This window comes from Grammomys surdaster, unplaced genomic scaffold (assembly GCF_004785775.1).
Source record: "Grammomys surdaster isolate TR1022 unplaced genomic scaffold, NIH_TR_1.0 210, whole genome shotgun sequence".
NCBI classification, from domain to species: Eukaryota; Metazoa; Chordata; class Mammalia; order Rodentia; family Muridae; genus Grammomys; species Grammomys surdaster.
This window is the reverse complement of record NW_021604655.1, coordinates 2,309,626-2,332,632: the sequence shown is the minus strand read 5'-3', so window position 1 is coordinate 2,332,632 and position 23,007 is coordinate 2,309,626. Positions and strand designations below refer to the sequence as shown.

The window sequence follows — 23,007 nt, the reverse complement described above, 5'->3', positions numbered from 1 at the left end:
CCCCTCCTCCCTGCAAATGTTCAAGGCCAACCTAAAATTAAGCAAGAGGCATATGAGCTATTGAAATTCTTTTGAGAGAAACCTGAACAAGATCCCTGAAAACCCATATCCGAGAGATGGCATAGTGGCACTTGCTCTCTCTGTGTGTGGAACATTCAGCTCTGGCTAGCTCCGGCTACCAGGCGGGAGTGTCCCTTCCCTGATCCCTCTCTTCCTACTAGACTGTAACTCTGTAACCTGGGACTCCAGCCTGCTGCCCCTAGGGTGAACCAAGGATGAGCGAGGAAGGCAGAGAGGAGAGGATTGAAGGGCTCCAATGACAGAGACCCTGGCCTGGGAACTGAGAGTGGCACACTGCACCTGCCCCAGAGATGCCCAGAAGGGGCCAACTATGTTGCAGAAGGCATTCCCTGAAGAACAGGGAATGTGGTGTCACCCAGGTGCCTGGCACACAGCAGTGATGGGGGACGCCTGCACTACCCATTGCTTGGTGTACTCCCAGTCCCATCTTTTTACAAGGAAAATGATTTGCCTAAGGCCACAAAGAGATAAGGGACAAGAACTGAAGTCCCTTGATGTACCTTAGACCTTAACAGACACGGATTCCCCATTCTCATCCCAGGACCTCTCAGCCTAGCTTTGCCTCTCCCCTCTCTGACCACTGACTCTTGCTGCCAGGGAAGCTCCCCCAACCCCTCAGGCTCAGCCTTTGTGTTAGTCCTGAATCCCCAGTACACTCACAGGTGGGGTTCCTCAGTCTGTGAATTTCTGCTTCTCTTCCGCTTCCCCTTGGTTTTCCTCCTGCAATAAGCCAAGCATCAGAACATAGGGTTCCTCGCGCTAGGACAGCGGGTGGCAGGTCCGACAGTCTCCCAAGCAAGTACTTACCTTTCTGCCTTTGTCGTCTCCAGAATAGGTCTAGGGAAACAGAAAGATGCAGGGGAGAACAGTAAATGGATATTTCCTGCTACCACCCACTTTACCCAAAGTTCCTAGGTCCTGCTAAGGCGGTTGCTCCAGCGCCACTAGGGGGCAGCACGGAGCTGGTGAAGAAGCGGTGGCAGGGGCCCCAGTGCTTGCGCTCCTGCCCTATCCTAGGTCCTGGTAATCCCCAGAGAGGTCGAAGTTCCCCGCTGAGGTTTTTCATCACATGCTTCTGCTCGCCCTAGCCTCTTGGCATCAAACCTGGGATCTTTTGACTCTGCTTTCTGCTATTTTACTTTTTCTCTGTTCACTTCCCTCGTTCCTTCCCAGGGTGCATTCTGGGAGTGCCTCAAGAAAGTAAATGATGAACAAGATTGTAGACAGGGCAGTGGTGACTACCAGCTAAGGCTGTCTGCCTGGGCTTAACCCCGCCCCACCGTGGCAACAGCAGGGATCCTGCTTCACAGTCTCCAGGCATGTCCCAGCTCTGCCTTCTGGGGCCGTGGCTCTTGGCCCAGAAGTAAAAAGAACGGTGTCCCTGTTGCCTGGCCTGCTGGAATGAGATCTCTTCAGGAGTTCCCAAGAACAGTGTTCCAGATAGGAGGGGCCCTGAATGTATGCTGCCCCGGGCTGGCCCACTTTCCCCTGTCGCACCTCTGCAGATGGGCAAGTCAGAGTAAAGGTGATTAGCAGGTGAAGGTCACCATTCAGCCACTAGGAGGCTCAAGGAGGGAGTCCTGACTGAGCTACTGGTGTCTGGCTGGAAGTGAACAGGTTGAGTCAAGGCCTCTAATACTGCAATAGTGGAGAAGGCTGGGAGCCAGGGCTCAGGTTCAAAGAGGGCAGCTAGAGTCCCCGGCAGAGCTGGGCAGTGTAGCTAACTGTGGCTATGGAGAATATGGTGACTGCCAAGAAAGGCAGCGGGGGAGACGCAGTTGCAGGAGGGAGGCAGGCCAAGTCCAAATCTAGAACCCTCTTCCACGCTGGCTAGTGGAGCAAATCACAGAACTGCACAGAGCCCGGCTTGCCTCATCTGTGTGATGTGGACAAGATGGCCACAAATGGCACGACCTTGCTATCTTGCTCACCACTGTATCCCACGCACTTAGGCCAGTATGTAGCATGCAGCGGGCATTGAATAAACACATGTGGAAGGTGGCTATTCTTCCAGATCCAGTCTAGGCTCCAAACCTCTAATCTGGTGCCTTGTCCGTGACACAGAGAAGCATCAAACCTATCTCATGTCTCCTGTTCTAGATGGCATGCCAGGCTGCTGTTCCTAGAGTCAGTTGTGCCAAGAGCCTAGAGAACAGACAGTAAGGCTGAGGGTTGACCAGAGCTCCCAGGGGCAGTTAGCAGTGTGCGGCAACTCGAAAGACACTACCGTATCTCCTTTATATGTCCCTTTATCCCTTTCCTTCTATGAGAGTTTCATGCTGTCTTCTCGGTACAGTTTGCCCACCCCACCCCACCCCCCACCATGGGCAGGCAGCCTGGTCCAGAATCAAGCACAGGCTTGTGATATCTCGTCTATAGACACCAGTTCCGAGGACTTGCGGCAGTTGTGTGACAAGCACCAGGGCTCTGCATGTCTAGGAGAGACTTATTTTTCTACTGTGACATCTTGGCAGCTGTACTCCAGCTGTTGGGGCCAGCTCCTCGGGATGAACTGGCTCCTAGGGAGTATTAAGGGAAAAGCATCTCCCCAGGACCACTTGCTTAGGTAAACAAACGCAGCCTGCTACAGGCTGCCAGCCTCCTCTTCTGCCCCAGGAGCCTGGCGAGGATCTGCTAAAAGCGCAAAGGGTCCATCCCTGCTGCCCACCCAGAACTTACCTGCATTCGCAGAGCACATCCTGAGAAAATGTCATCTCCGCATAGGAATGTGGACCCCGATTGGGGGGGATCTTCAAGATCTGTGGGAAATAGAAAGTTCATAGCCAGTAAAGAGCCGGTGAGGAACTCAGAGTTGAGACCCTGGCTTGGAGTTTGGTTCTCATTGTAGGCTCCTGACCTGCCTCTGTCCCTATCTGGGTAATTTCTAGAGGTTCTGCGGGCATCTGGATGTGGTGTGGGCTATGGGCAGGCGGTGGCATGTAGAGAGAATGTCCGTACCTGCATAGTGATGTTGGCCGTCTTTAGCGGCACACAGTGCAGACCCTCGTCACCACAGCAGCCACCACAGCGACTCAGAAGGACACACGATGGACTGAATATGTGAGACACCTCATCAGGGTATTCATCCACAATGTACACAAGCTTCTGCATTGGCCGGCAGTAGCTGCGGCCCCACACTTCATTGAAGGGCACCACTATGGGAAGACAGAAGGGTCAGGTCAGGTCAGCAGGGATGTCCCAGACTTGGCTCATGGGTTCAGTTCACACAAAGTTCACTTCCCCTGGCCCTATCTGTGGTCCCTCTGCTCTGAACTATTGCTGCCATCACTCTAGGATGCCTTAGCTGCTGCTGGTCCCTTAGCTCTTCGGGGCTCAGAATCTCTCAAGGTCCCAGCTTCTCAGTTTGTCTTTCTCACTGGTTCCAAGTCTTCCTTGGAGCTTTGACGAATATGCCGTGGCCACTCCTCAAGTTTCTGGGTCTTTCTCCAGCCTAACCTAGTGCTTCCTGGGCCTTGGGGAACTTGCTGAAAACAGTTCTCAAGTATACCAGGAAGGGCTAGCCTTCCCCTTGGCCTCTGCCCCAACCCCATTATGGCTTCCTTGTGTCCCATCCCACTTGATACAACTCCCCTTCAGCTAAGGGCATGCTTAGTCATATGGTGCAGGCTCATGCCTATTGGGTCCCAACATGCTTTAAGAAGCCATGACATAGCAGTATTGACCACAGCTTTGGAACCTTGATCTGCATGGTCTAAGGGAAACCATGTGCCTACATACCCAGCCCCCACTCCTCCCTGAAGCCTTCTCAGGCCATTCTCCCAGGAAGCAGCACTCCTTTCTGGAGCATAGCTTGGGGCTCCGGCTCACATCCTCCATTGCTGGTGCTTCTTATCTCCACTGGAGCCAAAGTGAGGCTCTGGAAGAGCAAGAGCTGACCTCAGTAAACATAGGCCAAGTGACTCCTGACTGATGAGGTGACGGTTGGCCCAGGATTACCAGGAACATTCCCGACCCCTGTGATGGCCTGGTGGTGGTAGTGATATCTCCGGGGGACTGATCTGAAATCCCTCCAAAGGTGCTCCTCTTTCATGGGGTAGCCTCATACCAGGGTTCCAACCCAGGCTCTCAGGGAGCAGCTGATGCTGGGCCATCTGGCTTCAGTACCTATACTGGCTGTATGACCTTGGCGAGGTCACTTAGCCATTCCAGGTATATCGGTTTCCTGCGCTTGGGAGAGAGAAGCAGGCTGGGAATCGATGGTTGCTAAGGTCACTTATGCCCTGACAGACTGTCTGTGATTCAGTGCCCTGCAACCCAGCCCTGGTCAGCCTTGAGACCATGCCTGGGTCAGCCTGTACCACATCTGATGGCCATCCTCAGCTCAGGGAAGACTTGAGACCTGGGCCACCTACAAGCCTTTTCACCTTAACAGAGGGTCTTTCCTAGCAGACCCTCACTTCCATGGTCCTTCCCCAGAGGCAGAGGGGGCCAAAGTCCATCTCACAGATCCTGTGAGGATATGAGTCTCTGGGTAATCTCAGAAGAAAAATAAACTTCAGACATAGCAAGGGCCCTTGGGAAAGGCTGCAAACTGGTGGAAAATACCCAAGAGGTAGTACATCCACGTGGAGCTGGCGGAGCAGCCTCGGAGGCAATAAACCATACTTATCTAGACATCTGGTGTTTTATCCTATCCTGTTCTGCTTTGAGGGTACTTGGGCTAGACCAGAGAGGGGCTGGAGAGGGATGTGGGGACCCTCTGACATTACTTTTCTAGGCTACTAGACACAAGTGGGAAAAGCCAGGCAGGGAAAGGCTGCCTTTGCGACATAGGCCATAGGCCACCTCCCTTTCGCCAGTGTCATGAGCTGCGTGTTTAGTCTGAAGCCTTCTTGAACATCAAACCACTACTAGCATTTAATCTCTGCCGTGGAAACAGAAATAAGGAGGAGGAACAGTTAGCTACCAAGTATCAGAGAAAAAAAACTCAGCAGCCAGGGAGGGGCAGGCAGTGAAGGGGGCCTAGCCCCCCACCAGCACCCAAACAAAATCCTATCCTACATTCTATCATATAAACATTTTGGATTCCAGGACCCCCATAATCCTGAGACCTGTTTCTTAGTCGCCTAGTAATGCAGAGAAAGAGCGGAAGTGACGCCTGGAAAGAGGGAAGTCCATCCCTGGAGGTACCCCGTCTGGGTGTACAGGAGAAATAAAGGCAGGTAGAGGGAGCGGAGAGATCTTTTCTTCCCTGACGCTGGACGTATTCTTTAGGACAGTGTTGTGCTCTGTTGTTCCAAAGAGAACTCCCACTAACCCCAAACCTCTTCTGGGTAGGAAGTGGGTGGTGAGAGGCCTGGGAGGCTGCTCCTGCTAGGACTGGTCCCTCCTCTGAGGGCCTCTTTAGGGGCCAGAATGGGTTCCTCAGCTACCTGTGTAGCCCTGTGAGTGAGCTGTCATCTGTTCTCAGCTGCATGCTACCCAGAATGGAAAAACTCCTCCAAGAAGAACACTGTTTTATCCTGATGGTAAGCTGGAAAGGCCTCTGCAGTAGCCACTGGCTACCAGCCGGAGCCTAGCTGGTGTCCTCCTCACTGCAAGGCACCCAGCCAGCCTGCCACAAGGGACACTTTCCTCATGCTTCCTCAGCTCCTGTGCAGCCGGGAGGCCTGGGGCTGACTATGGCGGCTCTGCCAGATACACTGAAGAGTGCATAGTGCTTTCACCAATTTCTGAAACTCGCCCTCCCCTCTCCCCCATCCCCAAGCCTGGTACACATCGTCTGTGACACACTGGGACCTTCCTCCTTCACAGTCTATGGTCAGGTCAAGTAACAGAGTATGCCCATCCCTGGAACTGACAACAGTGGTAAAAAATTGGTGTACCACGCTGCCTCTGCCTCTGGTGTTAGCAGGAGGGGATGGTAATGCCAGGTTTTAACAACTAGTATTTTCTTGGCCCCAACGCAGGCCCACTTGCTTTTTAGGATTACAGGTGAGCCGACCTACACTTTGAATCTATACCTCCAAGTGTTCTCACCCAGGATCTTGGGAAGTATACACATTCATGTTTCTTCCAAGGACTCGGAATCTCACAACCTTGGGGAAAGGGTCTTTGATATCAAGTACTCAGCGAAGCTCCCCCATTTCACAGATGAGGAAACAGAGGCTGAGACATCTTTGGAAGCTGGTGCCTGCTCGACATACAAAAATCCTCAAGAATAAATACCATGTGGAGGTGGGAGATACGACCTCAGCATAACACTGTACCAGTTCCAGAGGGCTCAGAAAATGGGCAAGTCCCTGAAGTTGAGGCAGCTACCTCTCTAACCCATTCAGTGGTCTGGGCTTCAGATGTGAAGGCAGGCAGAGGACCAGCCGCTCCCAGGGGGCTGGTGAACAGACAAGGGGGCAGGCCGGCAGAGGGTGTTCCCAGCCCAAGAAAGCGATCCAGCTATTATCTGTGTATATGAGGACATTGCTACAAGCATATCCTTTCTCCCGTGCTGTTGGACGCCTCAGCTATGGTATGTGGCCATCCTCCATGTCTCTGCGAGGCAGGAAGGGAGAAGGAGAAAGGACCTGGCATCAGCTCCCTGAGTTCGGCGCGCTCTGTCTCCTTGGCAAACGTCCTACTGCCCTTTGAAGATTATGTCTTGACACAACCCAGGGCAGAGAGTGAAAGGGCCAGGGAGGGTGTGACAGAGAGGGAGGGTGTGACAGAGAGGGAGGGTGTGACAGAGCCCGCCTGTTTGTAATCAATGGAAAGGCCTGGTCAGCGCTGCACAGCTCCACCAGGGTTGGAATGGCGAGGGAGGACTCGCCGTCCTGACCAAGCCCCTTGACTGCTTTCCTACTATATCCAGCTCCTAGACTCCAGTCTGGCCTCTGGCACTCAACACAAATCCTGTCCACCAAGACTCCATCTGCACCCTTACAGCATGCTGGGCAGGGGCCCTGAGCCAGTTGGATGAACCCTAGCTATCGCGTCCTGCTTTCTCTGTGCTTGGTGACCCTGACCCATGACTGCACCTCTCTAGGCTGCTGGGTCACAAGAGGTGGACTCTTGGGCTTCAGCCAGGATGTCTAGCTTGCAGACCCTCAGCTTGCTACTGGCCTGCCCCCCACCCTTCAGACCAATCCCTTCTCCTCTGCTGGGGCTCATGAGGAAAGGAGAGAGGGGCTCAGCTTGCATAGCCGGCCTGGCTGGCTTACCTTCCGTTTCTGTTGAGTTGTTCCCAGCAGACAGGGCCCCCTGCGGTAGACACAAAGGTAGAGCCATGAGGAGGGAGCATCTTCTTGGGGCTCTTTGAACCCACCCTGAGCTCCTCCCCATCCTCTGCTAAAAAAAAAACCACCTGACTCTCTGGCCTCAGTTTCTTCAGTTGGAAAAGGGTAGGAGGCTTCTTGTGTTCCAACGTGCTTGTAATCCTGTGGGGTCTCTCTTCTACCCAGCCCCCAGGCCAGCCCTGCTGGGCCTACTACAGCCCGCCTTGGCTGGGTGCCAGAGCCCAGGGGGAGGTGATCAGCTGGTGGGAGCTCAGGGGCTGGAGAAGGCGGCGCCATGAGCTGGTGCTGCCTGCCAGTAACGTTACACCTCGAGCTAACACTGCAGCGAGCAGGCTGATGGCCTGGCTGCTCGGCAAGGAGACTGTACAACCCACCCACTCCTGGGCTGGGGCTGAGGACTCCCAGGCCAGTGGGCAGTGCAGCGGGCAGTGCAGCAGGAAGGGAATGCATTGGCTTTGTCAGGATTTTGCTGCCCAATCTGGCTCCCAGCCAGATTCACCCAGCTCCTGGGAAAAGGGCCCTGCTCACTTCCCCAGGCCCTGCACTCAGGACCTTCTGACACCTACCAGGAGGAAAGGGCATGGCAGGCTCCCTTGTCATATCTGAAGCCCACCCAAGAGCCCCCTGCTCATCTGGAGCAATGGTGGGGGAAGGGCCTCACCTCCTCACCACAAGCTTCTTTAGTCAGCTCCTTCACCACTAGGCCAGGTCAGAGGTCCTGGGGGCGCCTGGTTGGTCATGGGGCCACAACCCTGACCACAGGGCCAGGGAACTGACTGGGATTAGTGGATGGATGCTTTTTTGCAAAGCCACTAGGACTCCAGGGGCCAGACAGGAAACCTCCCTCATTCCCTGTGGCTTCCCTGCCCCCACTAAGACAGCCCCCAGGAGTTGGGGACTGCCCAGCTAGAGGTCCCCTCCCTAAGGTCCAGCCCAGCCCCTGGGAAATATGTGGGCATCCTAGCAGAAGCTGCTCTCTAAAGTGAGTCTGTAATTTAAGACCATAGCCCCTGTTTCTATGGGATGAGAAGGTCAAGAGGAAGCCAGGCCAGGTCCTTACCTGGGAATGCACAGCCAACCCAGCTAGAACCTGCAAGAAGCAAGTGAACAGCTTCATGGCCAGCATCTTCTCAGACATCCAGAGCCAGAGTCCTTCAAAGCACAATCACCATGCTCGTCCCCTTGGGGGGAGACGCTGATACCAGAGGAGAGGAGATGGGTGTCCCGCTCACTGCTGTCCTAGGTCTCTGCAGTCTGCCTGAGCATCCACTGGAAGCCGGGAAAAGTCCGGAGCTCACAGGTAGGGCTGTGGCTGAGGAAACTGGTGAGGAGTGCCCCGGCGAGTCGGAACGATGTGAAAGGGTCTTAGGCGTCCGATGACCCTAGCTCCTCTCGTGGGTAGGCAGAAGTCTGAAGATGCAGTTTCCTTCTCAGACTGCAGCTTCCCTACGAACTGAAGCTAGTCAGCCGCTGGTTTTCAAGGCTGTGCATGGGGCGGGGCTGCAGCCTGCCCCGCCCACTGAGCCTCGAGGCCCCAGGAGCAGCCCGGGAGCGCTGAGAGCCGGCTGGCGGTGAGACCTGAGTGCGCGTGACCCCGCAGGGCGCGGAAGGAGCGCTGCCCGCGCTTAGATCTCCAGGCCCCTCGGAGCTAGGCGTTAGCTTGCCCCGGGGTCAGCCCGCAGCGACGGCCAAGGTTGCACCTGGCTCTTCTGGAACCTCCAGGTGCCGACGTCCAACATTTGCCATGGAGATGACTGGGTACTTTCGTGATCTCTGCAGGGATTGCAGTCCTAAGAAGGTAGCATCTTGCTGTGCCCCTTCGTGACTAGTGCCATCCCTACACAACCCTGGGAGGAGGGGTGAAAGGATTGCTAACCCCATTTTATAGACTAACAGCCCGATCCTGTGAGAGGGCACCACCTGCAGATGCTGAACAATGTTCATATTCACACTAGGAAAGTGTGTGTGTGCCCGCGGGCATCTGCCTGCGTGGACAGGGATCTGGCAGAGAACGAAGACAAGCTACGTGCCTCCAGAACCGTCCCTCGATTCCATCTACTATCTGACCTGGTAAGCAGGCACAGGGCAGCCCAGCTGTGGGTGGCACACAAGAAACACCCCGGGGCACCTGGCTAGACCCAGGTCCACCACCACTTCCTCCTGTCAGGCCAGGACAGCCTATTAGAGGTAGGGAATGGACTAACCCGACATCGCCTCCTGAGCCCAAGCAGAAAAGGAAGTGTTCTAGAGCAGTGGACATGTGCTGAGGGGAGGTGGTGTCTGCACCGGCATTTGTGTGTAACTATGAAGTTGTGTGTATATGTCACCTACTGAATGTGCCCACGTATTACACTGTGTGTCACAGATCCGGATCTTTGGGTATCTCTGTGTACTTGTGTGATTGTGTGTGTGTGACTGTGTGTGTGTTTTTGTGGTACCCTCCTTTGCTCCTGCGTTGTTCCTCATCTCCTACCACTCTAACAAACCTCTGCGATCAGCCTGTGGGCTGGCTGCAAAAACCTGGCAGCGTTCAGAGTCAGAAGCTGGTGGGTGGCTGTGGGGGAGGAGATGGGTCTGGGAGGTGGCTCTTGGATCACATTCCATTCAGAGGCAGGGAGGCCAGGGCAGTCCTGGCTCTCACCCCCAGTGACCTCTGTGTCTGTGGCCTGCTGCCCACCCACAAGGGGCTGCCAGAGATGCTGCCTCTCTGTCTGGTAGGCCCTGAGCCTGCAGGTCCAGGAGCCAGGGGCCAGTCACTGGCCAGCTAAGCGGAGGCTGCAAAAAAACATTCTGACGGGCTCCAACATGCTGGGGATCGTACAGTAGACAGATTGTCTCCCTGGCTCCAGAGCATGGTGCGGGGTCACTGTGCACGTGGATGAGGGCGAGCAGACCCAAGGATGCTCTGGACAGTCAGGCTATACATGTGCTCACAGCATCTTGTGTACACATGGGCATTGAAGTGTGACTGTTCCCAGATGGATTTGTGTATGTGGGCACAAGTATATTCACTTTAAACATTTTTTTATATTTATTTTATTTTGCGTGTTGCTATGGTGCACATGTGGATGGGAGTGGCCAGAGAACATTACCTTCTGATGTTGGCTCTCTCCTTCTACCATGTGGGCTCCTGAGATCAAACCCAGGTTGTCAGGTTTGGACAAGTGTCCTTATCCGTAGGTCCACATCACCAGCCCAGGTGTGTATTCTTAATTATCTGTGTAACATATACTTGTGTAAACTGAGTACCTTGAACACTCATGGATTGGGCGTATTTGCCGATAATTGTTCCTGAAGATGAATGTGTACATACTGTGTGTGTGCATTTGTTCATCTGTTAGTTCATCTGACATCTTACTTTGGCTCTCCTGTGCTGGAGGCTCTGCCCCAAACACTAGGGGATTCAGTACAGATGACCCCACCACATGTCCACGTGCACAGATGACTGCAGTTGCTCAAGCACTCCTCTTCCCCTGCATGAACTTAACCCCTTGGGTAACATCTGGGTTCCCCACCAGTGCCTCTCAGTCTCTTGTCCCTAAATTTCAGACCCATGTGTTTTGGTTCGTGAAATGAATTTGCTAAGGCGGATAAGGTGGTGGAAGCCAGGAAAACCACCATGGCATGAGAATAGCTCATCTCCTTCAGGATGGGTGAATTGATGTCTCTGTTCCTGTGTACTGAGGCCCTCCTTCTGGACAGGCAAGTAGCTAACTTCAGGCTGTGACGTTCATTTTCTGAGTCCACCTTTTCATCTGCAAAGCAGGAAAGGTGACAATTCTTTACTCAAGAGGGTCATGCAAGACTATAAAGGCCCCCCTCCCCCCCTCTGTGTGTGTGTATGTGTGTGTGTGTGTGTGTGTGTGTGTGTGTGTGGAGAGAGAGAGAGAGAGAGAGAGAGAGAGAGAGAGAGAGAAAGCTAATTTTGGATTTCTATTAGAAAACTAGAAATCTTGCAGTTATAGACCAGAATCTTTCAGAGCACAAACAAGACAAAGGAAAATAAAAGACTCTGTCTTCTGCCAGTTTGGGAAGAACCAGTGGATAGAGGGATTTGTTTACACTAAAGCACATGCGCGTGCACACAACCATTCTCTCTCAACCCATTCCATCGGTTCTCCACACAATCCTGGCCATCCACTGTCACTGAGATCCTCTGAATAGATTCACCTGCTAAAAGGATGCCACAGTCCATATTCCCAGTTCAGCCCTTAGCTGCTTATCAATATGTCTGGTGTTGTTTTAAGAGAGAAATGGTATTTGTTGAATACCTATAATATGCCAAGCAGCAGCCTGTGCTTTCAACACCTTAACTCATTGAATTCTGCCCACAATCCCATGATGTAGGTTTTAATTACTCCCACCCCTTACCTTGTCCTGATGGTTCTGCAGACAGTTCATGTGTGGGAAGGGGAAGGCCCTGGTCTGAGGAGCTAACCTTCCCAGGGTGCTGGGCAAGTGTGTGTTAACATTTGCGGTGAGGCAGTATGGATTCCCTGAGCTATACAGGTCAGCCCCTGGTTCCTCCATCACAGACTTCCTCATCATAGTCTTCCTCCGAAATGCCTGTCCCTAACCCCACCTCCACTTTGACACAAGACTTTCTGATTCAGCTAGAGTTGGTAGTGTTGGCTTTTCATTCCAACCCTAGGTACACTGAGGCAGGGGGATGGCAAGTTGAAGCCATCCGGGCTACACAGTGAGGCACTGTCTCGAACAAGCACCCCTCTGACTTGTTTCTAACCTTCCTTTTTTTTTTTTTTTTTTGTTTGGTTTTTCGAGACAGGGTTTCTCTGTGTAGTCCTGGCTGTCCTGGAACTCACTCTGTAGACCATGCTGGCCTCAAACTCAGAAATCCCCCTGCCTCTGCCTCCCAAGTGCTGAGATTAAAGGCGTGTGATTCTAGCCTTCCTAATGTCATAACTCTATGAACTTTTCCCTTCTGTGACCTCTCTTTCCCTGTAGTGACAGTTCAGCTCCTGACTCTGGTGATGTGTCATGACGGCCCTGGAAACACGCCTTGTTTTTCTGCTCTTGGGCCCCCTGGGCTAGCCCAGAGCTTTTCCTGAGGCTTATCCCAAGCACCATCTATAGCTTCCTTCGTAGGTGACACTTCCTCAGAGGTGACATGGCAGCCCTGAGAAAGACACCATTTCCTCCTGCTCTTGTTCCCCCAGCTCTAACCCAGAGCCATTTTCCTGAGGCCTATCCCAAAGCACTATTGTATAGCTTCCCTCGTTCAGGTTCCCACAGTATCTGGGCTGCCTCTCCATAGTGATACCCAACACCACTGCCCTGTTAAATATCTGCTTGCCTCAAAGAACATAAGATGTATAAGAAAGAGCAAATACTGTCTCTTGTAGGTCTGTGTCCAGCACCTTGCTCAGGAGTAGAGCACTTAGTAGGGGCTTAATCAAGATTCATATGGGCCAGCCCAGCCCTCCGAGGTTCCTCCTTTCCCCACAGGGAAGATGTCTCAAGTCAGCTAAGGAATCAGCTTCTACACTCAGGATGCCACGCTGTGGGTAGATGTCTCTGGAGCGTGGGCCAGTGTGGGTGGGTCATCTCCCGTTACTACTGTGCAATCATGTCCTGTGCTGGTCACCACAGACTTGCTTGCCTCTAGAGGACAAAGCTCCTGACTTTATCCAGAGCCCAAAGTCCAGAGGGAGGCTTGAGGTGGGGTTCAATGAGAGCCGGGGCAGAGAAGAACCCATGGGTGACCAAAGGGTTCCCAGGGAGGGAAGCAAGATGGCACCCACCACAGGGCTGGGAACAAGGAGAACCAGGCCAAGTGCCTGACGCCTTGTCCCAGGCCTCTTGGGCGATGTGCTGTCACCAAAGGAATGGTACCCTGTATTTTGGGAACTTGGCAGCTGGGTCTGGGTTTTTCATGTTTTCTGTAATTATTTTCCTTTTGTTCTTCCTTGGTGTTTAGTAAAGCCCTTTGTGGAAATGCCAGCTGGTCTCAGCTGTGCTAAGAGCGGTGACAAAGGGGGACTGTGTGCACGGTTGGCCCTGTGCTTTAGTGGAGGGCCTAGTAAAGTCACGGACCAGCCAGGCCATGAGGAGGCTCTGGAGGTGTCTGCCAGGATCATGTGTCCAGATAGTCCCTGGATGCAGATTCCTTCTAGACTCTTCCACGCTCCACTCGAGACAGTCAGCTTTACTGAAAGCTAGAGATCTGGTACGCTAGCCCACCCTGGTTGCTTTGAAGGAAGGCATTTGGATTCCAGCCAGAGATGTGGAAAGCTCTGGTGAGACCCAGAGGCCAGGCACCTGCTGAGTTATATCTATCCAGCAGTGGGGCGGGGGGGGGGGGGAGAGAAGCGGGCCCTCCGCAGCTGGAAGCTGCTGTCGAGGAACCGGGATCTGGAGCAGATGCTCAGAACTATTCCTTTCCTGCTAACCTCGTTCTGGGTTGTTTTGAGCCTGGGACCCCTGTCTGTCTGCTGAGCACGAGTGTGGACCCACAGCTGATCTGTCTACCTGCCTGGGACCCACCACATGCTCATTTCCTGCGTCTGCCCTTTTCCCCTTCCTCTTCCGCCCTCTCCAATCTCCTTGTTGGCTCTTAGCGATGTGGGAGAGAGGGGCCCAGAGACCTTCCCCCTGAGGAACAATCACCTCTTTCTCCGTATTGTCAGTGACACATGAGGAGGGCAAGGTCTCTGTAACTAATCAGCTGTGATGTGGAACGGAGCCTGAGGAGAACCTGATGCTGTCCCGCCTTTGGATGACAGCTGGATGGCTCTGTAACTCAGTCTTCTGATGGGGACAGCAGGTCACCCCTTTATCCTCTCACCGCTACCCTGCTGGGAGGCCCGAAGGATGCTGCTGGCGGGTGATGGCTAGCCTCCGTGCTCGCTGGGTTTTACACATGCAGTATGTAGAAACCTCCCACCTTCCAGGGAAGAATTATTGTCTGTACGTTTCAAAAAAGAAAAGGGAGGTTTAGAGAAGTTAAGTAAGTCACGCAGGCTCCACAGCCAGCAAGAGTGGAGGTGAGGGGGAAGGGCGATGTCCAGCCAAGGGCAAGGGCAAGGTGGGCAAGGATCAAGAGTCTACTCTTTTTGAGATATATAAACTTGGATAAGTCTTTTCTCTCTCTCTCTCTCTCTCTCTCTCTCTCTCTCTCTCTCTCTCTCTCAGCCTGTGTGTTCCCCCCTCTCTGCCTGTATGTTTCTCTCTCTTACTCTTTCTCCATCTCTCACTTGTTCACTCTTATTCTCACGCTCTCTTGCTCTTTCACTCTTCCCCTTTCCTGATCTCCCTCTCTCTCTCTCTCTCTCTCTCTCTCTCTCTCTCTCTCTCGTTCTCTCACATGTTCTCTCTCTCTTCTCAGAAACTGGCAATGTGGCTTAACTAGGAAAGCAGAAGCTGGCACAGTTTAGTGACTTCGGCTGTCGTGACTGTTGCTGTAGGAGGGTGGAGGCCAGCCGGCTTCTTCCCGCCAAGGTCTAGCAGCCCCTTGTGGGTGCTGAGTTGGCAGGGCTATCCTCAGGCTTCTGGGCTACTCCTTCACTGTCAAGGGTTGAGGGCATCTCTCTCTATGGAGCAAGGACTTGAGGAAGAGTGAAGTAAAGGGAGGTACCTAGATCCCTTCTCTTTGATGAGCAGGTAAGGAGGCAGACGCAGCCCTGGCATCAACTAAGGATTCCATCTTGGACAGATATAGTGGCACATACCCTGGGAGACCAAAGCAGGAGAACTGTGAGTTTGAGGCCACTCTAAACTACAGAGTGAGATTCTGTCTCAAAAAAAGAAAGAAGCTGGGCAGTGGTGACGCACGCCTTTAATCCCAGCACTTGGGAGGCAGAGGCAGGTGGATTTCTGAGTTCGAGGCCAGACTGGTCTACAGAGTGAGTTCCAGGACAGCCAGGGCTACACAGAGAAACCCTGTCTCGAAAAACCAAAAAATAAAATAAAATAAAATAAAATAAAATAAAATAAAATAAAATAAAATAAAATAAAATAAAATAAAATAAATACATAAATAAATAAACAAATGTTGGGCTTCAAGATGATGCCTGTCGAGGGCCTTGCTGCCAAGCTTGACTACCTGAATTTGGTCCTCAGATGCACGTGGTAGAAGGAGAGAACCACCTCTTACGAGTTGTCCTCTGACTCTGCACACACACATAAAGATGGGGGAAATGAAATTAATCCAAATCTCCCCAGCTTAGTACTTCTGATTACCTTTCCCCCAGAGAAGATGACTCCTTCTGTTGTAAGAGTCTCTGGAAGCTAGGGGATGGAGGCCCAGGGCCTTAACCTTCCCCAGGAAGGAGGTCTGGGCATTCCAGACATGTCTTCAGGTAGCAAAATACCTCGGTGGGGTAAAACTCAGAGTCTCCATGAGCAACTCACCTGCAGGGAAGGGAGAGCAGGCTCTTGTCTCAAGAGCACTGGGCCAAAGGCCAGTCCAAATGGCTGCTCAGAGCCAGCGGAATGAGGCATTTGACTCTGAGGAAAAACCAGAGTTTGCTGATCCCAAGAGTCCCAGGCCTTCAAGAGGCCGGGAAGTTAGGCAGATTTAGGCAAGTCATTGGTACAGCCTCAGTGACTGAATGAAACATCACTCCTTAGGTCATCAGCCCCGGCCAGTTGTCTGTCCTTTAAAAACAGGGTGATCAGGGGGTCCCTTGATCTTGTTCTGAACCTGTGCCCATTCCTCCGGATGATCTAAGCTGTCAAATGGGTGGGCTGGATCTCCTACAAGATAACATTCTCCACTCAGCTCCTGACAGATGGTGAAGCCAACATAATAATGGTGATCAAGGGGCTTCCAGTTCAGAGCAAGAAACTTATTGTTGCCTTCAAAGACACTAAGTCTCCAAGGCTTCTGATACAGATCCCTGGTTCCAGCAATGACCAGCCCCACACCTTCCAAATACCTGACTCTGAAGCAACTTGGTGATGTAAAAGAATGTTCTAGGGTTGGGGTGTAACTCACTTGGAAGAGTACATGTTATTGATACATAAACTAGGTGTGGTGCACGTTTGTAGTCCCTGGACTCAGAAGGTGGAGGCAGAGGGATCAGGTTCAAGATCATCCTTAGCTACATTGCAAATTTGAGGCCAGCTTGGGTTATATGAACCCCTGTCTGAAAGAAAGAGGGGGAAAGAAGGGAGAGAAGGAGTGAAGGAGGGAGGGAGGAAGAGAAAGGAAAGAAAGAAGGATAGAATGTTCCAGAATGTTCTAGAAACTTCCAGAAGATAGAGAAGATCCACAGAGCAGACAAAACAGGTGGAGAAAGGTTTTACTATGGTGAAGACAATGTGTTGTTAGCACTCTACAGAATGGACCAGGATGAACTAGAAGCAGAAGAGTGGATTGATCAAGAAGGGTAGGCTGACAAGGTGTGGGCTGTTTGAGGGATGTGGTCATCTGTGCAGGAGCTAGAGAGTATGCACGGAAGTCAGGGAGGGTGAACTGTGCATGGACATGAGGCTGGAAGGGAAATCAGGGCCTTGTTTCGAGGAACTTGAAAACCATGTTGAGATTCTCTGGTTCTTGAGCAGAGGAATAGCGTGGCGTGACCATATGTCCCATTTGAAGAAGCACCTGGGAGCAGAGGTCTTAGCCTAAACATAGGCTTAGTCCCAATGTCTCTTGGGTAAAGGATTTCACATCTCAGCTGTCTTTGGAGGCAGCTGTGGCCTAGTCCTAGCTGTCCTCTACTTGTTAGGTCTTCTTAGGGTTATAGTTGGATGTGGCAGAGTTAGATTTAACCTCTTGAAAGTATCCTAAAGTTTCTGCCAAGTTTTGCCTGACACTTGAGTATGCTAGTAGGAGCTATTGCAGTCATCTTGGACCATGAGTTGCAGACAAAGTAGGATTACCCCAAAATATCATGAAGTTTTCATACTTTTCTTGCTCGACTTCCGTCCAGAGTTAATTTATATTAAAAGGGCAATAAACTTCAATGTTGTTGAAGCTGGTATTATGTTGTGGTTTTCTATTAAAACATTCTGTTTCACATTTGCCTCTCCAAGGTGGGACGATGAACTCCTTTGTTCTCTATGAGTTTTACAGGAAAAAGGCTGGATTTGCCTTTGGCTTATCCTGGGGAATGAGTCATATTGCAGTCTCCTGGGAGGAACGGGGCTGTCCCATCCCCTCCCGGCTGGAAGCTGGAATGGAGAGGCCACTCACTGTTAAGGATACAGATATTGGGGCCCAGCTGTGCTGGACCAGCCCTCCCAGATGAATCCCTCGCTTCCCAGCCTTCATCTCCACCCAGAGAGCAAATGAAGGCAACTGGTGTAGGCACTAGGTGCAAAGGGGGGACAGATTAGTGCCTCTTATCCTTGGATTCCCAGGGGTAGAGGAGCCAGAAAGTCTAGCAGATCCTTCAGCAGACAGACAGTGGACCTCCAGCTGGCTCCTCAGGCCCCAGACTCTTCTGAGTCAAGGAACACTTGGCTGCTCCCTCCAAGGTCCTTTCTGCCTCTAGCCTCCCTCATCTCGAAGAGTGGGGCCTGGAGTCTGCAGCCCAGGAGACCCCTGGGAACAGCTCTGGAACCCACTTTGGTGTAATGAGGTATGACTAGGAGGCCAAGTTGGTTTGGAAGCGGACATCTGTGATACTCCTCAACCATTCAGCCTTGGGCTCACGTAAAGAATGTCTCAGAGAGTGTTTTCCCCAAATGATGACTCGCACCCTGGAGACGACACCTCACATTCCAGTCACTTCCTCATCTCTTCAGGAACCTGAGGAATTCCCAGGAATCCACGTTCACTGTACGCTACGTGGCAGGCCCTGTGTATGTCTGTGTGTACGTGTGATCTCATTCAAGTCTCCCAGGAAGCTCTAGAGGTTGACATCAGCTCTGTTTTAGCCACGAGGAAAATATGTCACATACAAAATAAGCAACTTGCCTTGAGTTACCCAGTCAGTAAAAGCTCGAACTGGGATCCTAATCAGATGACTCTAAAGACTGGGGTTTCTAAACTAGACATCCCTGGGAGTCCCAGGACCAAAGATGGTGGTGTCTAAAGTCCCAGCTGGTGGCTTCTGCCAGGAGGTCCCAGGTCCTAGACAGAATTGGAGAACCTGCATTTTCCACATTTAATTCTTCCTTTGTTTCTTTCCTTCCTTCCTCCTTTTCTTTCTTTTTTCTCTCTTTCTCTCTCTCTCTTTCTTCCTTCCTTCCTTCCTTCCTTCCTTCCTTCCTTCCTTCCTTCCTTCCTTCCTTTCTTTCTTTTCTTTTCTTTATGTGTGTGCATGCATGAGTGCTGACACCATGTGCATATATGCTAAGACTAGAAAAATATATCTGGTATCTTCCACTATGACCCTATCTCTTTTTTTTGTTTTTGTTTTTTGTTTTTGTTTTTGTTTTTCGAGACAGGGTTTCTCTGTGTAGCCCTGGCTGTCCTGGAAGTCACTCTGTAGACCAGGCTAGCCTTGAACTCTAGAACTCAGAAATCCGCCTGCCTCTGCCTCCCAAGTGCTGGGATTAAAGGCGTGCGCCACCACTGCCCGGCCTCACCTTGTTTTTTTTTGAGACAGGGCCTCTTAGTGGATCTCAAACTCACAATTTTTACTAAGCTAGTTGGCCAGTAAGCGCCCAGGATCCATGTGTCTCCACCACAATGCTGGGGTTGTAAGCATTCCTAGCCATGCCAGCTTTTACGTCAGTATTAGGGATTTGAACTCAGGTCCTCTTGCTTGCATGGCAAGCACTCTTGCCCACTGAGCCATCTCCTCATCCTCTGTCATTCTTTTTCTGTTTTTGTTTTTTTAAGAAAAGTTCTCCCTCTGTGGTCCAGGATAGACTGGAACTTGCTATGTCACCTAGGCTGGGCTTGAACTCACAGCCATCTTGAGTGCTGAGATCATAGGTAGGCACCACCACAAAGGTTTAATTTGTCTTTTAGCCCTTCCAAGTTGAAATTTTTTTCAAGTTTTTTTTTTTAAAGGTTTATTTATTTTATGTATGTGAGTACACTGTCACTGTCTTCAGACACACCAGAAGAGGGCATCAGTTCGCATTACCGATGGTTGTGAGCCACCATATGGTTGCTGGGAGTTGAACTCAGGACCTCTGGAAGAGCAATCAGTACTCTTAACTGCTGAGCCATTGTCTCTCCAGCCCTTGGGAAAAGTTTTTTTTTTTTTTTAAATAACATTGTATCGTTATCTTAAGTAGAAAGCTGTGTGTACCAATCAACTAAATTATGACTAGCTGTCCTGGTGAAGACACCCAGCCTGAGGCCTGTTCTCTTTGTGAAAGAAAACTTGACAAGACTTAGAGAGGTATTAGAGGCTAGCCCATTAGAAGGCCGGGAGAGGACTGAAAAGGGTCAGCTTTCTCACGTGTGATTCGGTGTTATGGAAGTCTGTGAGTCCAGCTAAACTGACCCTCTGCTCCCGGCTCATTTATTCCCACTTGCTGTTTCAGAAGACACAAGATCGGATGATTGATTGGCAAAGGGAAGAAGTTGATTTTGGCTCATAGTTCTGAAGATCAGGGGCATGTCATGAACATTCACGTGGATGTGTGGCCCAGTAGTATAATATAAACCTCATCTTAATTAAACAATTAATATAGCCGGCAGTGACCATCTATGCCTTTAATCCCAGAACTTGGGAGGCCAAGGCAGGTAGAGCTCTGTGAGTTCCAAGCTAGCCTGGTCTACAGAGCCAGTTCAAAGATAGCCAGGACTACACAGAGAAACCCTGTCTGTAAAAACCAACCAAACAACAATAACAAAAGCCATAACACCCCTAAATAATAATTAATAAATATTTATTACAGAAAGTACAAAATTTAGCATGAAGAATAAAAGTTTTTAAACCACAAACTTATCCCCCAGCAAATGCCGACTGTTATATTATAGGTGGCAGGAGAGATGTCTCAAAGGTGAGTACTGTTGATCTGACGGAGGACCTGGGTTCAGTTCCCAGTAATCATATAGTGGTTCACAGCCATCCACAGCTCCAGTTCCAGGGACTCTAGTGCCCTCTTCTGGCTTCCAAGGGCACCAGGCATACATACGTATTTGCAGGCAAAGCACTCATACACATAAAATACATCTTTGAAAACTTTAAAAATAAGCAAGGCAGTGTTCACACACACCTTTAATCCCAGCACTCAGGAGGCAGAGGCAGGCAGATCTCTGTGAGTTTGAGGCTGGCTTGGTCTATAAAGAGAATTTTAGGACATCCAGGGCTATAGAAAAAAATGTATGTGTGTGTAAATATATGTATATACATACACACACACACACACATATATATATGCAAGAAAACATTGTTTGCATATGTTTTCCTTATAAAATGGAAACATTGCTTTGCAACTTTTTTTTTTCATTTAAACACATTTGTGGGGGCTCAAGGGGAGAGCATTTACCTAGCATGCAAGAAGCCCTGGGTTCCATCCTTAGCACCTCACAAACCTGGTCATGATACGTGTACCTGGAACCCAGTTCTTGGGAGGTGGAGGCAGGAGGCTCCAAGCACAAGCTCATCTTTATCTACACAGTTGCTCTGCGCTACTCTAAGATTCTGCCTCAAAGTGGTGGGGCATCTTTCTGTGCTGATACCACTCTTGAAAACATGGTGAATGTTCCTAAGACCTACCAGCCTTTCTGCAAGAAACGTGGTATGTACCGACCCCACAAAGTGACACGGTACAAGAAAATCAAGGATTCTCTGTCCACCAAGGAGAGTAGCCTTCTGACAGGGAACAGAGTTGATGTGGTGGCCAACAGAAGTCTATTTTCTACAAAAAGATTAAGACGACAGAGAAGGTCTGCTGAAGCTTGAGTGTGTGGAGCCAACCTCAGACCGAAGAGCATGCTGGGAGGTGACAGGCAGAGACAGAGCGGAGTGATCAGTTCTAGTCATGAAGACAATGAAATCAGGAGTATTAACTGTCACAAAAAAGGAGGAGGAAGAGGGGACGGTGGTGATGGAGGAAGAGGAAAGAAAAGAAAAATGAAAGGAAAAAAAAGGTCAAAAGCCATCTCTCTGGCTCAGCGGTTAAGAGCACTGACTGCTCTTCCAGAGGTCCTGAGTTCAAATCCCAGCAACCACATGGTGGCTCACAACCATCCATAATGAGATTGGATACCCTCTTCTGGCGTGTCTGAAGACAGCTACAGTGTACTCATAAATAAAATAAATAAATAAATCTTTAAAAAAAAAAGCCATCTCTCCAGAGATGGCTCAGATGTTAAGAGCACTTGTTACTCTTACAGAAGATCCAGGTTCAGTTTCCAGTACCCACATGGTGGCTCACAACTGTCTGTACCTCCAGTTCCAGAGGATCTGACACCCTCTTTTGGTCTCTGTGGGTACCAGGCACACATGGGCTACACATACACACATGAAGGCAAAACAATCACACATATAAAATAAATAAATGAATAATAAATAAATAAATGAAAAGGGTCATTATTTTGTAATGTCTCTTCTTATTAGCAGTGAAGGCAGTACAGCTTTGCAGATCAGAGAATGGTTGGAGGAGTCGAAGCCTTAGAGGGATGGCTCAGTGGTTAGGAGCTCTTGCTGCTCTTGTAGAAGTCCTGGGTTCTGTTCGCAGCATCCACAAGGTGGCTCACAACCGTTTATAACTCCAGTTCCAAGAGATCTGACTCCCTCTGCTGGTCACACATTACATACAACGTGTATACATAATGTAGGCAAACACTCATACACAGAAACATGAAAATAGATAAATCATTAAGTTAAAAACATTTTTTTTTAAATCAGGGATAGCCACACATGGGCCTGTAACTACTTCACTGTGAGGGCCAGAAACAGGAGGGTTTTCCAGCTGCCAGCCTAGCTCCAGGTTTGTGAGAAGCCCTAATCCAAGGAATATGACAGAGAGTGATAAAGCAAGACACTCAAAGTCCTCCTGTGTCTCTCCCTCTCAAAGTCCTCCTGTGGTCTCTCCTCACTTCACACACACATATAACACACACACAGATATATACACTCATATACATATAACACACATACAAATAACACACACATATAACACACACTGATATACACACACACATATACACAGAGATACATACATACACACACACACACACACACAAATGTCTCACAGGGCTTTCGAATCAGAACCTGAATTTTAATAAGATGTCTGGGGCAATTCTTGTTCACATTAATGTTGAAGCGTGTCACTGTTTCATTTTTGTGGCTACGCACTCAGGATGTACACTGTATGATTAAAATGTATCTTTTCAAGTCTTTCCCACAGATGAGCTGTGGGAAATTTTGTTTGTTTATTTTCTTTTCAGAGCAGGATCTCATGTAGCCCAGGCTGGCTTTGAACCTCTGACCCTCCTGCTTCTATATCCCGAGTGATGTAGTTACAAGCATGTAGTACCACATTCAGTTTTATGCTTGAACCCAGCACACATTGTTAGGTATACATTGTGCCAGCTGAGCTGCATCTTACCCCTCCCCCCTTCAATTCTTAAAAGTAGATTTTTTGGAAAAAGTTTTGGAAAAAGGGGGGGGTAGGGATATAGTTCAGGTGGCAGAGTGTTTGCCAACACATGCAACGGTCCTAAGACCCTAGTTCTGTTCTAGTGTTATTGGGGAAAAAGGTCTCAGTTTACCTTTCTGCAGCTTTCCACAATGCGTGGCCCGGGTACTCTGATATCTTTACCCAGCAGATACAGGAGAGCCTTACCTCGGAGCTG

The 23,007-nt window shown here is 50.4% G+C and overlaps 1 protein-coding gene across 1 annotated transcript in view; it reads right to left on the bottom strand.

Annotated features, from left to right (window-relative positions):
• The window catches only part of Pgf (placental growth factor), a 10,314-nt gene extending 1,857 nt beyond the window's left edge, over positions 1-8,457 (bottom strand). Inside the window, exons 1-6 of the mRNA XM_028771911.1 lie at positions 8,392-8,457; positions 7,257-7,296; positions 3,040-3,236; positions 2,761-2,840; positions 889-918; positions 742-801 (exon numbers count right to left, since the gene is read on the bottom strand). Coding sequence (XP_028627744.1) covers positions 742-801; positions 889-918; positions 2,761-2,840; positions 3,040-3,236; positions 7,257-7,296; positions 8,392-8,457 — 473 coding nt within the window. The remainder of the gene's footprint in view (positions 1-741; positions 802-888; positions 919-2,760; positions 2,841-3,039; positions 3,237-7,256; positions 7,297-8,391) is intronic.
• Between the last annotated feature and the right edge of the window lie 14,550 nt (positions 8,458-23,007).